This window comes from Pangasianodon hypophthalmus, chromosome 30 (assembly GCF_027358585.1).
Source record: "Pangasianodon hypophthalmus isolate fPanHyp1 chromosome 30, fPanHyp1.pri, whole genome shotgun sequence".
Taxonomy (NCBI): domain Eukaryota; kingdom Metazoa; phylum Chordata; class Actinopteri; order Siluriformes; family Pangasiidae; genus Pangasianodon; species Pangasianodon hypophthalmus.
This window is the reverse complement of record NC_069739.1, coordinates 3,441,323-3,454,571: the sequence shown is the minus strand read 5'-3', so window position 1 is coordinate 3,454,571 and position 13,249 is coordinate 3,441,323. Positions and strand designations below refer to the sequence as shown.

The 13,249-nt window shown below is 39.6% G+C and overlaps 1 protein-coding gene across 3 annotated transcripts in view; it reads left to right on the top strand.

Annotated features, from left to right (window-relative positions):
• gareml (GRB2 associated, regulator of MAPK1-like) overlaps positions 1-13,249 on the top strand; it is a 28,658-nt gene that overhangs the window by 7,252 nt on the left and 8,157 nt on the right. For 2 of the 3 annotated variants that reach the window (XM_053231639.1, XM_026917756.3), the window contains exons 2-3: positions 4,978-5,118; positions 11,455-11,585. In XM_053231639.1, coding sequence (XP_053087614.1) covers positions 4,978-5,118; positions 11,455-11,585 — 272 coding nt within the window. Of the gene's footprint in view, positions 1-4,977; positions 5,119-6,481; positions 10,391-11,454; positions 11,586-13,249 lie in introns of those variants that run through there. The other variant, XM_053231640.1, reaches the window with a different exon arrangement.

Below are 13,249 nucleotides of genomic sequence, written 5' to 3'. Positions count from 1 at the left end.
GTGTAAATAGTCGATCTGGCGCTTGGCGAAGGTGACAAAGTGGCTGTTGTGTCCCAGAAGTGATGCAGAGCCTTTCATATGGAAATGTGCTGATCCGTGTCCGAGTGCTCTGCATACTAACAAGGACGAGTTTTAGGAAACATGAGTCAAAAGGAGAGACGATTGAAAGGAGGAATTTACGGGAAAATCGGATCTTCACCAGTTTTACGATTCCGACAAATCAGCCAAGTCTGTATTTTGCCTCTGGAGTTACACGGCTAATGCACCTAGTCAATAGAGGATTATAACCACCAAGTTAGCGTCATTCCAGAATTTGGGATGTTGTGATACTTTAAGATTTAGAAATCAGCTGTGTGTTAGTGTAAAAAAAAAAAAAAAGATTTGATTTTGTGTCATGACATCATATCAGTTTTGCAGAGTAGCTACCTACAAGTAGCGATGCTACTAGCTTAACTGTATTTTTAGTAGTGTCACAGTAGCTGAGCTATTTTCAAAATAATGTAAATTTTCTAGTATCAAGCCATGTTTTTAGATATTATAGATATTTCCCAATCTGAACCAATGTCAAGGTTGCCAGATCACAGCAAAATTTCCCAATTACGTAACAAAAAAGATCTGAAACTAGCCCAAATATTTGGATGGATTTTTCTTCTTTTTCTCAGATTGAAACACGTTCACTGTGGTGCGCGCGCATTTCCAAATTTTTTTTTTATCATCACCTGGTACAGATACTCAATAATCCTCCTTTTCCTCAATCTCTATATATATCTTGCAACAGATATGGTTCTGTACATCACAGACACACTGGCTGCACTTTCACTTCCCCTTTGTTTGCCATGCTGTGCGTTTGCGAAAATTAATTCAATTTAATTTGATTATTTGCTTTAAAACATGATCTTGGTGGCTGCAGATTATTTTTAAACTAGCGCACAAAACCTGCTACCCGCATACTTGCCTTTTTCACCCTCAGCTTTTTTTCAAAAGCTAGTTCAATTCAGTGTAGAAAACGCAACCCTGGCAACCAGGACCAAGAGTCGTGGATTGAGCCGTGTCTGTTTTTGATGCGAGTTGTTTTATGGCTAACTAATGCTAACTGCTTCTTACTAAGAGTGGTTTATAAATAGAAAAGAAAAATCTCTATGTTATGGAGTGCTAAACGTGTACGTTTTAGCTGCACATTAAAATGAAAACATTAAAGTTAATTTTCCTCAAATTGACAAAGTAGCTTGAGTGGAATTAGACACCTTTCCTTAGTAGCTTGTATTGTAGTTAGCTATTTTATCAAAAGGCTAGTTTGGCTGTAGCTTAGCTAATCATGAAGTGCTTGTAGCTTGACAAGTTATAATCTCCAAATAAGCTACTGAACTCTGCACAATATATAGCAGTATAAGATTGGAGTAATCAAAATATCACATGCAAATATCACATGCAACTTTGTAAAATATTTAGGAATAGAAATGTATGTTGAGTTGTGTATGAAAAAGAAAGATTTAGGCTCTTCACACACCTCATGTAGCGGCATATTTGGCATTTTGGTGCTAAGATCAGTCAGAAAATCTGTAACTAGTTGCTTGGAAATTTAATTCAGCAGGTGTAGGATAGTGTTACAGGCTAAAAATAAAATTTATCCCAAATGTAGTTGATCAGTTACAAGGCTAATATAGCTAACAAGTAATGTCTAAATCGTGGCACTCGCCTCAAAAACATGATTTGTGGTAGTGAAGCAACATGATTGCTGTAATAATACAGCTATAATATAGTAACAACTCATTCACAGCATGTAATAAGCCCAGTAGAAATAATTAATCATCAACAAACAGAATTATGAATTTGATAAGCTAATAATATGAACTTATTGCGAACATTATATTTGCATAAAATGCTGTCACTCACTCACTCACTCACTCACTCACTCACTCACTTTCTCAATCACTCACTCATTCACTCACTTTCTCACTCACTAATTCACCCACTTTCTCACTCCATCACTCCTTCACTCCCTCTCTCTTAATCACTCATTCACTCACTTTCTCACTCAAGCTTCACTCACTTACTTAATCGCTCAGTCACTTTTTTTTGCTCACGTTCTCACTCAGTCATTCCATAAATCCCTTACTCATTTTCTCACTCATTCAGTCACTCAATCACTCACTTTTTCACTCAGTTAGTCTGTCTGTCATCACACACTGAATCACTCATTCACACATTGAATCATTCATTCACGTCTTCTCAATCAATCACTCAGTCACTCCATCACACATTCAGTCACCATGTGCTTTTGACAATGTACAGCACTTTGGTCAACATTTGTTATAAATGTGGTTTCTAAATAAAATTTACTTTGTAATTTACTTCTTCACTCACATTCTCATTCTATCACTCCTTCAACCTGTCATGCTTTCAGTCACTTACTCACTCAATCAGTCCTTCACTTCCATCACTTCTTCACTCACTTTCTAAGTCACTCCATCACTCACTGTCTCACTCAGTCACTCTTTCACTCACTTTCTCACTCTGTCATTCTGTCATTCCTTCATGTGCTTTCTCATTCACTTAAAATTCTCACTCACTCATTATTATTCCCTCACACACACACACACACACACACACACAGCCTCCATGTTGACACTGTAGTTGTGCTTGACCTGTGGATTAACCTTTGACCTCATCCAAATTCTCTCTCTCTCTCTCTCTCTCTCTCTCTCTCTGTCCCTCTCTTTCTGTCTCCAGAGTCCTCTGGAGTTCATCCGTGCTTCGTGATCATCCAGTTACATGCACACCACACACACAAACACACACTGCTTTATTATAGGTTGCCATAGGGGTTGATGTGTATGTAAGCTTGTGTGTGTGTGTGTAGGTGGGATATATCACTGTATCAGCAGACAATAGTAATTATAGACAACTGAGATGTTCAGCAGAACCTTTGACTCTCTCTCTCTTTTGCTCTCTCTCTGTATGTGTGTGTGTGTGTGTCTCATTTCCTCAGTAAAAGCCTTTTTTTCAGACTCGCATCAATGAAGGTTTCTTTTAGCAGCTGATCAATACACTCTTCTTTCATCACAACCCCCTGTCTCTCTCTCTCTCTCTCTCTCTGTCTCTCTGTCTCTCTCTCTCTTTCATTCATCACTCATCACTCCATCTCAAGATATTTTTAATCTGATCTGTGTCTCTCTCCTGTGATTGGCTTATGGCGTATAATAATATTGCCCTCAAGTGCGGCTAGTTGAAAAAATTGAATTTGAAGTGTGTTGTTTATGTAGTGGTATATGGCTGGTGTGTGTGTGCGAGAGAGAGAGAGAGAGAGAAAGAGAGTGATTACACTTTTGGCTCAAGTTCCCAAATGATCCCTGCAAGCAGTGTTAGTTTCCGTAGTGATGACTGTTGACGTGGTTTCCGCTGTGTGTGTGTGTGTGTGTGTTTGTTTTTGTGTGTGTAGTTTATTGCCAGAGAAATCTAATCCGTGTTAAAGAGATGCACAAGAATGGGAAAAATCTAACTTTTCAAGCTTATACATTTTAACATGAGTATTCTTGGGAATCTAGACAAGTTTTAAAACCTTCCAGTGGTGTAAATAGGAGTGGGGATAGGCTTTACAGTTTTCCCACAGGAATACTGTAGGAATGGGATGGTGATGGCATATTAAAAAGAAAATGAATAAATCTAAAAAGATATCAAATTTTGAAAATGCAAAGCGGCGAAGCAGGGTTTAACGTAGACCAGTTGGTGTTTGAAACACACGAGATGTGGTGGGAATGGTGTTGCGGATGGTGCTGGGACCGCTGGATTTAGGGTTGAGGTTGAGACCCATGTAGATGGAGAGAGGAACTATGGGGAGAAAGGTAATGACAGGGGTTGGGACATGCAGGAATGTGGTTGGAATTGGTGTTGGTACAAGCAGGGATGGGGTAGGATAGAAGGAGTTGGGGCATGTGGGGATGGGGTGGAAATATGCTATGGTATTAGGGCAACAGGGGAAGGGTTGGGGTTGAATTGATGTGTTGAGGATAGGGTAGGGATTTTTGGGCACATAGCAATGGGGTAATGGCTAAAGATTTTGCCTATGGGGACAGGTAGGGGTCTGGTTTTGGGGTATATAGGGATAAGGTGGAGACAGTAATGCAGTGTGTGGGTAAAGGAGTGGAGAATGGAGTGGGAATGGTGGTGGTAGGGCAAATATGGATGGGGTAGTTTTCAGGGATGAGGAATGTGGAGATGGGGTAGAGATGGTTTTGGGGTATATACGGATAGGGTTGAGATGGGGATGTTGTAGGGATGGGTTTGGGGGTAGTGGATGGGTTTATATGAAGATGGAGTGGGGATGTTGGGGCATATGTGGATGCAGTGGAGATTGTGTTAGGGCATATGGGGATGGGTTATGGTCAGAGATGAGGACTGTGTGGATAGGTAGGGGATATTGTTGGGATAGTGGATGGTGTTCGGGTATATGAAGATGAGGTAGGGATGGTGGTGGCACACATGGGGATAGGGTAGGGTAGAGATGAGAACTGTGAGGATGGGGGCAAGTGATGTTGGGGTACATGTGGATGGGGTGAGATCGTGTTAGGATAGGGATCATGTTGGGGGTATAAATGGGGGTAAAGTGGAGATGGAAATACAGCACATATGATTGGGTTGGTGGTGTTAGGACTCACTGGAATAGGGTTGGGATGGTGGTAGGGCAGATGGCTGGGATGGGGATGAATTTGGTGTATATAAGAATGGAGTGGGAATGGTAATGCAGCACTTGGGAATGGGGTAGAAATAGTGTTTGGGCACATGGGCATGAGGTGTAAATAGTAATACAGCACATGAGAAATGGGTTGGGATGGTGGTAGGGCCTATTGGGGTGTATAGGGATGGGGTGAGAATGGTGTTGTGGTTTTGAAGATGGTGACAACAGGGATGCGTTTTGACCTGATGTGGAATTGTTCCATATTCTACAGAGTTGTTCTTCGTGTCTCTGTTTCTCCGTAGGTGAGAATGTGGAAGGATTGTCTGAGGAGGACGTCGTCCTGTTACACTCATGCCGGCAGTGGACTACAGTCACCGCCCACTCTCTTGAGGAGGGGCATTACGTCATCGGACCCAAGATTGACATCCCGTTGCAGTATCAGGGTAAGACACAAACATGGTGGGTGATCCCAGAAGGCGCTTTATGAGAAATTATCCTAACCATCAGCAGGAAAGTCACTAAAATTAAGAGCGTAATAATTTTTGCACTATTGTAGCCTTAAGCTTTTAGCTAGCTACTTATAGTAGCTAGCTAATAGCTTCCTTTTCAGTTAAATAGAAGTTTGGCGATAAATTCATAGAACCATAACATCCAGTTTTATTGGCTAACTGACCAGTTGTGGTGGCTGTATTTATAGCAAGCATGTTACAACACAAAGCAAATAGTTAAAATTAAAGTTATAAAAGTAACACAACACAACAATTTATTCTTAAGTGAAAGCCTTATTTTTTTTTAGCATGCACTAGTCAGGATCTTTCTTGGATTTTCTATAATGAAAAAAAAAATACAAGTCTACTTATGATATACAACAGAAAAAAACAACAATTACTGTAATAGCATTGGTGTTTAAATCTACCACATGGAGCCTTGATGATGTTGTACTTAGCATGATGTAAACACTCAAATCAAGAACTGCAATGGTCCTAGAATTGAGCCTTGAGGAACTCCACAATGGCAGTTTTTACACATGTGCATTGTTTACTCAAAACACTGTTGCGTGACATCCAGTTTTAATCCTGAATGTTAATTTATAAATAGTATGAATGAGAAGACACACATGGAGGAGAGAGAGAGAGAGTGTGGGAAATGGCATTGATGTGGTGATGCTCACTAACAGTGTATCGATTGTTCTATTAGAGCACTTAACATCACACATGTTTGCTACTGTGACCTGGCCATTGTGTATATGTGTATGTATGTGTGTGTGTCTCTGGTGTATAGCCTCACGGGTCCTGATTGGTCATGTTATATAATCCAAAATATTCCCCTGCTGCGGTTTCTGAAACACACACACACACACACACACACACACACAGTAAGAGGACAAGCGGTGAGAAGGAAAGAGAAGAAGGAAGAAGATCGCATCATCACCATGCCATTAATACAAAATCCTACGGAAGCCATTTGAGTGTGTATATATGAGTGTGTGTGTGTGTGTGTGTATAATGTGTTAGTCAGTGGGGTTTCCGGCGTCAGTTATCTCATTCACAAAGTTGACTTGAGCATGACTTCATCCTGACATCATTCCCATTCCGCTGAAATTCCGCTCCGAAATACCGAACTCTAAACACACTGAAGTTCCTCTCCTGGGAGCACCGTTACCCAATATACCCGTCTCCGGCACCATGAGGTCATGTGACCAATGAGATCACCTACAAGGGTTTCCGGCGTCAATGAGACGCCAGGATGAAGTGAGAGAGAGAGAGAGAGAGAGAGAGAGAGGGAGGGAGGGAGGGATGAGATCATCAGTGTCCTTCAGTCTGCCATGCTGTAGACAGATGATGATGATGATGATGATGATGATGATAGTAATAATGTTCAAGGTGCTAGTAGATGTTGTGGTCTAACCCTGATAGTCTGAGATTTGATACTAATCGAAGAAGTGATGAAGATCATGAGGAAGCTGATGGCAGTGATGACTAGAACAGTGTTTTCATGTCATTGATGGTTTTTGCTTATCTTGTATATAATATAGCTTATTGACGCAGTTCAGCTTCTAGTCAGGAATAACACACTCTGGTTTGGGCTGTTATAGGAAATTAATCAGTGACGGGGTGATGTGATCAAGCAGAGTTACTGTTACCAGCCCAGAGGTGATTATTTTCCTATTAGACCACGTCCTGAAGTGTTTTATTCCTCTTATACCACAGCAATTACCCAATGATTACAATTTTACCTCTATAGTTTTACCTGTTACAAAGCGCTGACACTGGAGACTCCTTCCATAAATGTTGAATAAACATCTCCTTACAGAAGAGTTATTTTTATCTGTTTATTATGAATGAGCTGTTACTATAGAAACAATAAGGGATTAGAAAGAGCACATGAATATAAACCGGCACTACTGTCAGAGCTGCTGTTAAAGAAAATGAATCAACATCTTCTGACCAATCAGAATGCAGAATTTAGCAGCACTGTGGTATAAGATGAATTAAGTTATAGATATTGGACTCTACTGTATGGATAGATGGTTAGATGATGATGATGGTAATGATGATGATGATGATTATAGCGAGAGTGAACAGGGGGAAGAGAGAAGGACAAGAGGAGAGTAACCTAATCCACTCTTCCCTGGAGACGAGTGGAGGTTCCTGCTGCGTCTGCACACACACATACACACACACACACACACACACACACACAGTCCATCTGCTGTAGTCAACTAGCTAAACACTTTCACGTTACTCTCCATCTGCTCCCAGCTAACACACTAACACTCATTCGGACACGAACACTCACCCATGGGTGTGTGTGTGTGTGTGTAAATGTCATCATTGCCTTCTGAAAATCTTGTTCTGGAGTCTGTGTGTGTGTGTGTGTGTGTGTGAGAGAGAGAGTAATAAGCTGTCCATAGAGACTGGTTCTCAAATAGAGACACTGAGACATTGAGATTGTGAAGGAAACAGAGCGAGACAGCCAGAAGAAAAAGAAGAAAGAAGGGATTACAGACAGGCTCCTGAACATTGTTCCTGCTGCCCCACACACACACACACACACAAAGACACACACACACACACACGTACGAAGCTAGAGAGATGTTCAAACTCTTCCTGTAGTCTAATTCTTTCTTTGCTCACATGTTTAAGCTTTGTTTGTGGTCCTGTTTGTGGATGGCTGTTTGTGGGATAGTAAACAGGAAGTAGTATTTTATGTCTGTTTGAATAAAATACTGACAGGCTATAACACTATAAGATGAGGATTATTATCCTAGGATGAAGGTACAGAATCACGTCTTCTTAACCAGGTATTTTTTAAACTATCGTTAGCTAAGCCAGACTTAAAAGAGAAAAACAGCTCCAACCAAGTAACAGGAAATGAAAATATATGTTTGTGGAGTTCAGTGGCTAAACAATATCTCAGTCAGACTCTAGTACCTCAAAGCCACTGCAGAGCTAACATTACAAACAACAGTTTGTAACAGAGCTAACATTACACAACATTTGTGTAATATGTAATCAGGATATCGGGTGTAAAGCCGAGTACATACTACATGACGTTCGAAATCTCAGAATTGCTGACCTACTCACACTACACAACTTAGTTGTTTGGTGGACGTAATGGTGTGTATGCTACACAATCTCTCACAGACAAAGCTCATAGACTATGCGATCTTTCACCTGGAGAGATCTCCGCCGAAGCACACCAGATCCCCAATTCCCATTTTCTCATGAAAATAACATGTCTATCATGTGGAAACAAAAAAAAGAGAAATAAGAGAAAATGTGAAGGAAGGACTGGTTGTACAGATACGATGTCTGTTCTGCAAAGAGAACTGGAGCTATAGTGCAAAAATCGCAGCTACTTTTATACTGTACACTGCCAGGAATTGTGTTGTGTTTGTTTTTATGTTTACTGCTCTGAAACAACCATTTGGGTTTTACGTGACAAATAATGTCTAATAAAAGCAATATCCTTGCTCTCCCACACAAATAGATGGATGATAAACTGGACTCAGGGATCTGCTGTGTGGGACAGCAGATGAAATTGATTTCCTCAATCTCTCATTGGCTGTTTCTCATCTCTGTACTTGCTACTAGTCACAAAGTGGTTTGCACTAGACCGAGAAAAATCAAACTTGGTTGAAATTATTGGAGCCTTTGTGATCGCTAGCTGACTGAGGAAACCGTGTCTCTGAAACCGTCACACCACACGAGCAGTCACCACGGGAGCGAACAGTGGCCAAACCCCAAAAATGTGTCGGTGAAGTGGAAATCAGGGCTTTAAGTTCGAGAGGAGACCAGGTACAGTGGACAGGTGGCACAGGTGAGAAAAGGAACATCCATGATTCAGGAGAGAAACAACCAGGAAGCATCCAAACACAGGTGAGGCAACAACAGGTGGAAGAATATCAACCAAAACATGAAGCAATCTATGAAGAAAGTAACACAAAGGGTTAAGGCAGAGATGCTCTGTATAGACAGACAGTTACGCCAGGAAGACATGGGACTACTAGTGACAAGGCAGGGTAATGAGAGACCTACAGGTGAAGGGGAAGAGCGTTGGCGAAACCAGGAAGTGACTAAGAGCTAACGCTGCGTTTGACTAAAAACTGAAACCGCAGACTAGATAAAAACAAAGAAAACACCACCTCAATTCCGAGTTCAGCAAGTGACGTCAAATCAACATGGCTGCTCACAGCATCATCAGTAAAAACAACAGCACTTCTTTAATTTTTCTATTCGCATTATATGAATCAACACAGAGACATATCCGCTTGTTAAATCTATAACACTGACTATACAGTTCAATGTTTTGAGGAGGAAAATATACATCACTCATTACAGTTAGCTGGCTAGCTTCTAGCTAACAAAACGAACATGGAGGCATCTGTGTTTTTTTGTTTGTTTGTTTGTTTGTTTGTTTTGTTTTTTTCACTTTGTAGCTCGACTCTTGGGGGTCAAAAATGACATAATTCTGAGTTCCGACTTCCTGCATCCGAGTTCATTTGAACACAGCATAAGTAGGTAATGACAGAAACAGACGAGAGGTGGAGCGTTAACCAGAACAGGAAGTGACTGTGATTGTGAATTAGGTAAACAGTGTCAGTTGGATTTAAAACACAAATTTAGCATTGTCATTACCGAATTAAAATATGATTAAAGAATTTTTGAAATCCTAAAGAGCCACTTGTGTTTCTTGAGTCAGTTCTCCTAACACGTTCCTCTAAAGAGCATTATTTTGGAAGTAGATTTGTTAATAAATGATAATAAATTTGTTGGAGTTGGAGTGCACGAGACTTTACTAAAAAGTTTCTCCAGTCTGTCTGGATTTTCCTAAAGTTTATCGCAGTCGTGTACTAACTTTTTAAAGCCGTGTGTGTAGAGAACGTCGGGTTGTTTAAACTTCGAGAATGGTTCAGCAGGACAGAGTGACTGCAGGAATCTCCACCAGCAGAGACAGCCCAGTGTGTGTGTGTGTGTGTGTGTGTGTGTGTGTGTTGGCAGGGACAAAGCAGTGTTGCTAGGAGACAAATACACCCGGGCCCCCTGGTTTAAGAGAAGCTCTGTGTGTGTGTGTGTGTGTGTGTGTGTGTGTGTGTGTGTGTGTGAGAGAGAGAGACAGAGTGAATATGAGAGGTTTCTATAGAGCTCAGGAAGAATGAAGTTATCTCCCCCTCTCCGTCTCTGTTTTTCATGCAGTTTTGTGTTTCAACAGGTTATAGCGCTACTCTTTATTGTCTATCTATCTATCTATCTATCTATCTCTGTCCGTCTGTCCATCTGTCTATCTATCTATCTCTGTCTTATCTGTCTGTCTGTCTATCTCTGTCTATCTATCTATCTATCTATCTATCTCTGTCTTGTCTGTCTGTCTGTCTATCTCTTTGTCTATCTATCTATCTATCTATCTATCTCTGTCTTGTCTGTCTATCTATCTATCCATCTATCTATCTATCTCCATCCGTCTGTCCATCTGTCTGTCTGTCTATCTATCTATCTCGGTCTTGTCTGTCGTCTATCTCTTTGTTTGGCTGTCTATCTATCTATCTATCTATCTATCTATCTATCTCTGTCCATCTATCTATCTATCTATCTATCTATCTATCTATCTATCTATCTCTGTCCGTCTGTCTGTCTATCTATCTATCTATCTATCTATCTATCTATCTATCTATCTCTGTCCGTCTGTCTATCTATCTATCTATCTATCTCTGTCCATCTGTCTGTCTATCTATCTATCTATCTATCTATCTATCTATCTCTGTCCGTCTGTCTGTCTATCTATCTCTCTATCTATCTATCTATCTATCTATCTATCTATCTATCTGTCTTTCTGTCTGTCTGTCTGTATATCTCTATCTATCTATCTATCTATCTCTGTCTTGTCTGTCTTGTCTGTCTATCTATCTATCTATCTATCTATCTCTGTCTTGTCTGTCTATCTATCTATCCATCTATCTATCTATCTATCTATCTATCTATCTATCTACCTAGCTTTATTTATGTAGTATTAAAGACAAGTTTGGTTTAAAGTGCTGCTGAGTAAAGTCAGGTAATATTGTATCCTGGAAACTTTCTCACATAAAATGATTTAATGTGGACTTAATGTAAATAGACTTCGGTGTATACAGTATGATCAGAAATTTTCTATATAGCTGTGTAATGATTAGTACATCAGTTTACTTGGTATCGAGGTAATTCTTTTCGAGTAAACTAAACTGTAAGTGAAACTCCCTCCAGCCTTTCTTTTCTCACATCTCATTCTCCGTCTCTCTGAAGGGAAGTTTAAGTTGCTGGATCAGGACCGGGATGTCCGGGAGCCGGTCCAGTACTTTGCGAGCGTGGAGGAAATCGCTGGAACTTTCCCGGATCGAGTGTTCGTCATGGAGCCGATCACGTTCAGCATGAAGGTCAGCGACCGATTAACAGCTACACATAAAAGAGTGAACTCCACAAATCCACAAAAACCTACCCTTCCTTAATCTAATTGACTACGTTAAAGTTTGAAAGTTTTTGGAGTTCGCACCCTGTGACACAACGTAGACTTTAAACAATATGGTGAAACTCATGAAAGTTACATTAGCAGTCAACGTTTTACTGAACAATACGGTGTAGTTTTAGTTTTACAGAGTGTTTTATTAGTAACTTATCAACATATCTATGGGAAATGTTGATATTCTTGATGTTTTTTTTCTCATTTCTGATGTGCGTAAAATAATTAATACTGTAAAGTTTTGCACATGAAACGTTAACTCATCGTTATCATTTAACTTGTTGAGGTTAAATATATTTAGCTAAACTATAATCTATGATCGAAAATACCTTTCTGCTAATCAGAAATTATAGCTAAAATCTTAACAAACTAAATCTGTTCAGTTTTAGTTGAATAAAATTGCTGTATTTTTTTTCCCAGCTAAATCTTGACTAGAATGAACACAAAACTAAGATAAAACTAGACGAAAACTTTGCAAATTACTAAAATATGACTAATGCTATTAGTCGTAAAAATGAACACTGCAAAAATGAGAAATAAAAGCTAATAAAAATGTTGTCTGGCTAGAAGTAGCACATTTGTTAGATACCGTCGTAGCTGTGAGGTAGTTTTAGCCACAATAGAACTTTCATTAAGACAACACTCATCAGAGAAGAAGAAATGTGCATTTGTGAAGCAATCTTCACAAATTTAAGAAGGAATTAAAACATGGGATATTCATGCATTTGCGTTTTTATAAATAGAAACAATTTTATTGCCAACTCCTTTAACCCTGTCAAATAATACTAGGTTAAAACTAACCAGATTTCTTAAATATCACTAAAAATTTTTGTTTTTTTCATCAAAAAAAGGATTTAAATGATGCTAAATACAAATTAGCTGTAAAAAAAAAAACAAAAAAACAACAACACTGCAAGCCATTTTTCAGATGGAGAACTTGATAGACTACAAATATATATTGTGACAAAAATTAAACCAAAAAAAAAATTGTCGCATGTATTTCTTTTGTAGTTAAAATGTTACAACACACAGAATAAAAACTTTTTTTCAAGTTGATGCAGTTTTTTTTTAGTTTGGTACAAGGTTCATTTTTTGTGTAGAATGATCATAATTTCTACACCACAACTGATAACCTAGCAAGCTAATAGCTTCTCTAGCTATGCTACTTCCCTACTGCGTTCATAAGCAGCTTTGCTAACGCTGTCTTTTACTTTTATATGGCGTCAACTTTCACTCCCTCGTGTCATGGAACGGCGCCAACGGCCAACGCCAACGTTGGATTGCTAAGTTGGTAGCTAACATGTGCTTGGTGTTCATATTCATGTTACCCGGTTGCCTAGCAACAGTGTTCTTGTAACTATACAAATCCTATTTCCCATATTTGATGGAGTGTTTGAGAGAGAGAGAGAGAGAGAGAGAGAGAGATAGAGAGACAGACAGAGACTCACAATGACTTATAAAGTAACTCATGATGACATAGAGAAGACTGTGTGTGTGTGTGTGTGTGTGTGTGTGTGTGCCTTTAAAAAAGAAGTCCACATTCCAAAACCTAGCACCCTCAAGGGGCTGATATTTCTCCCT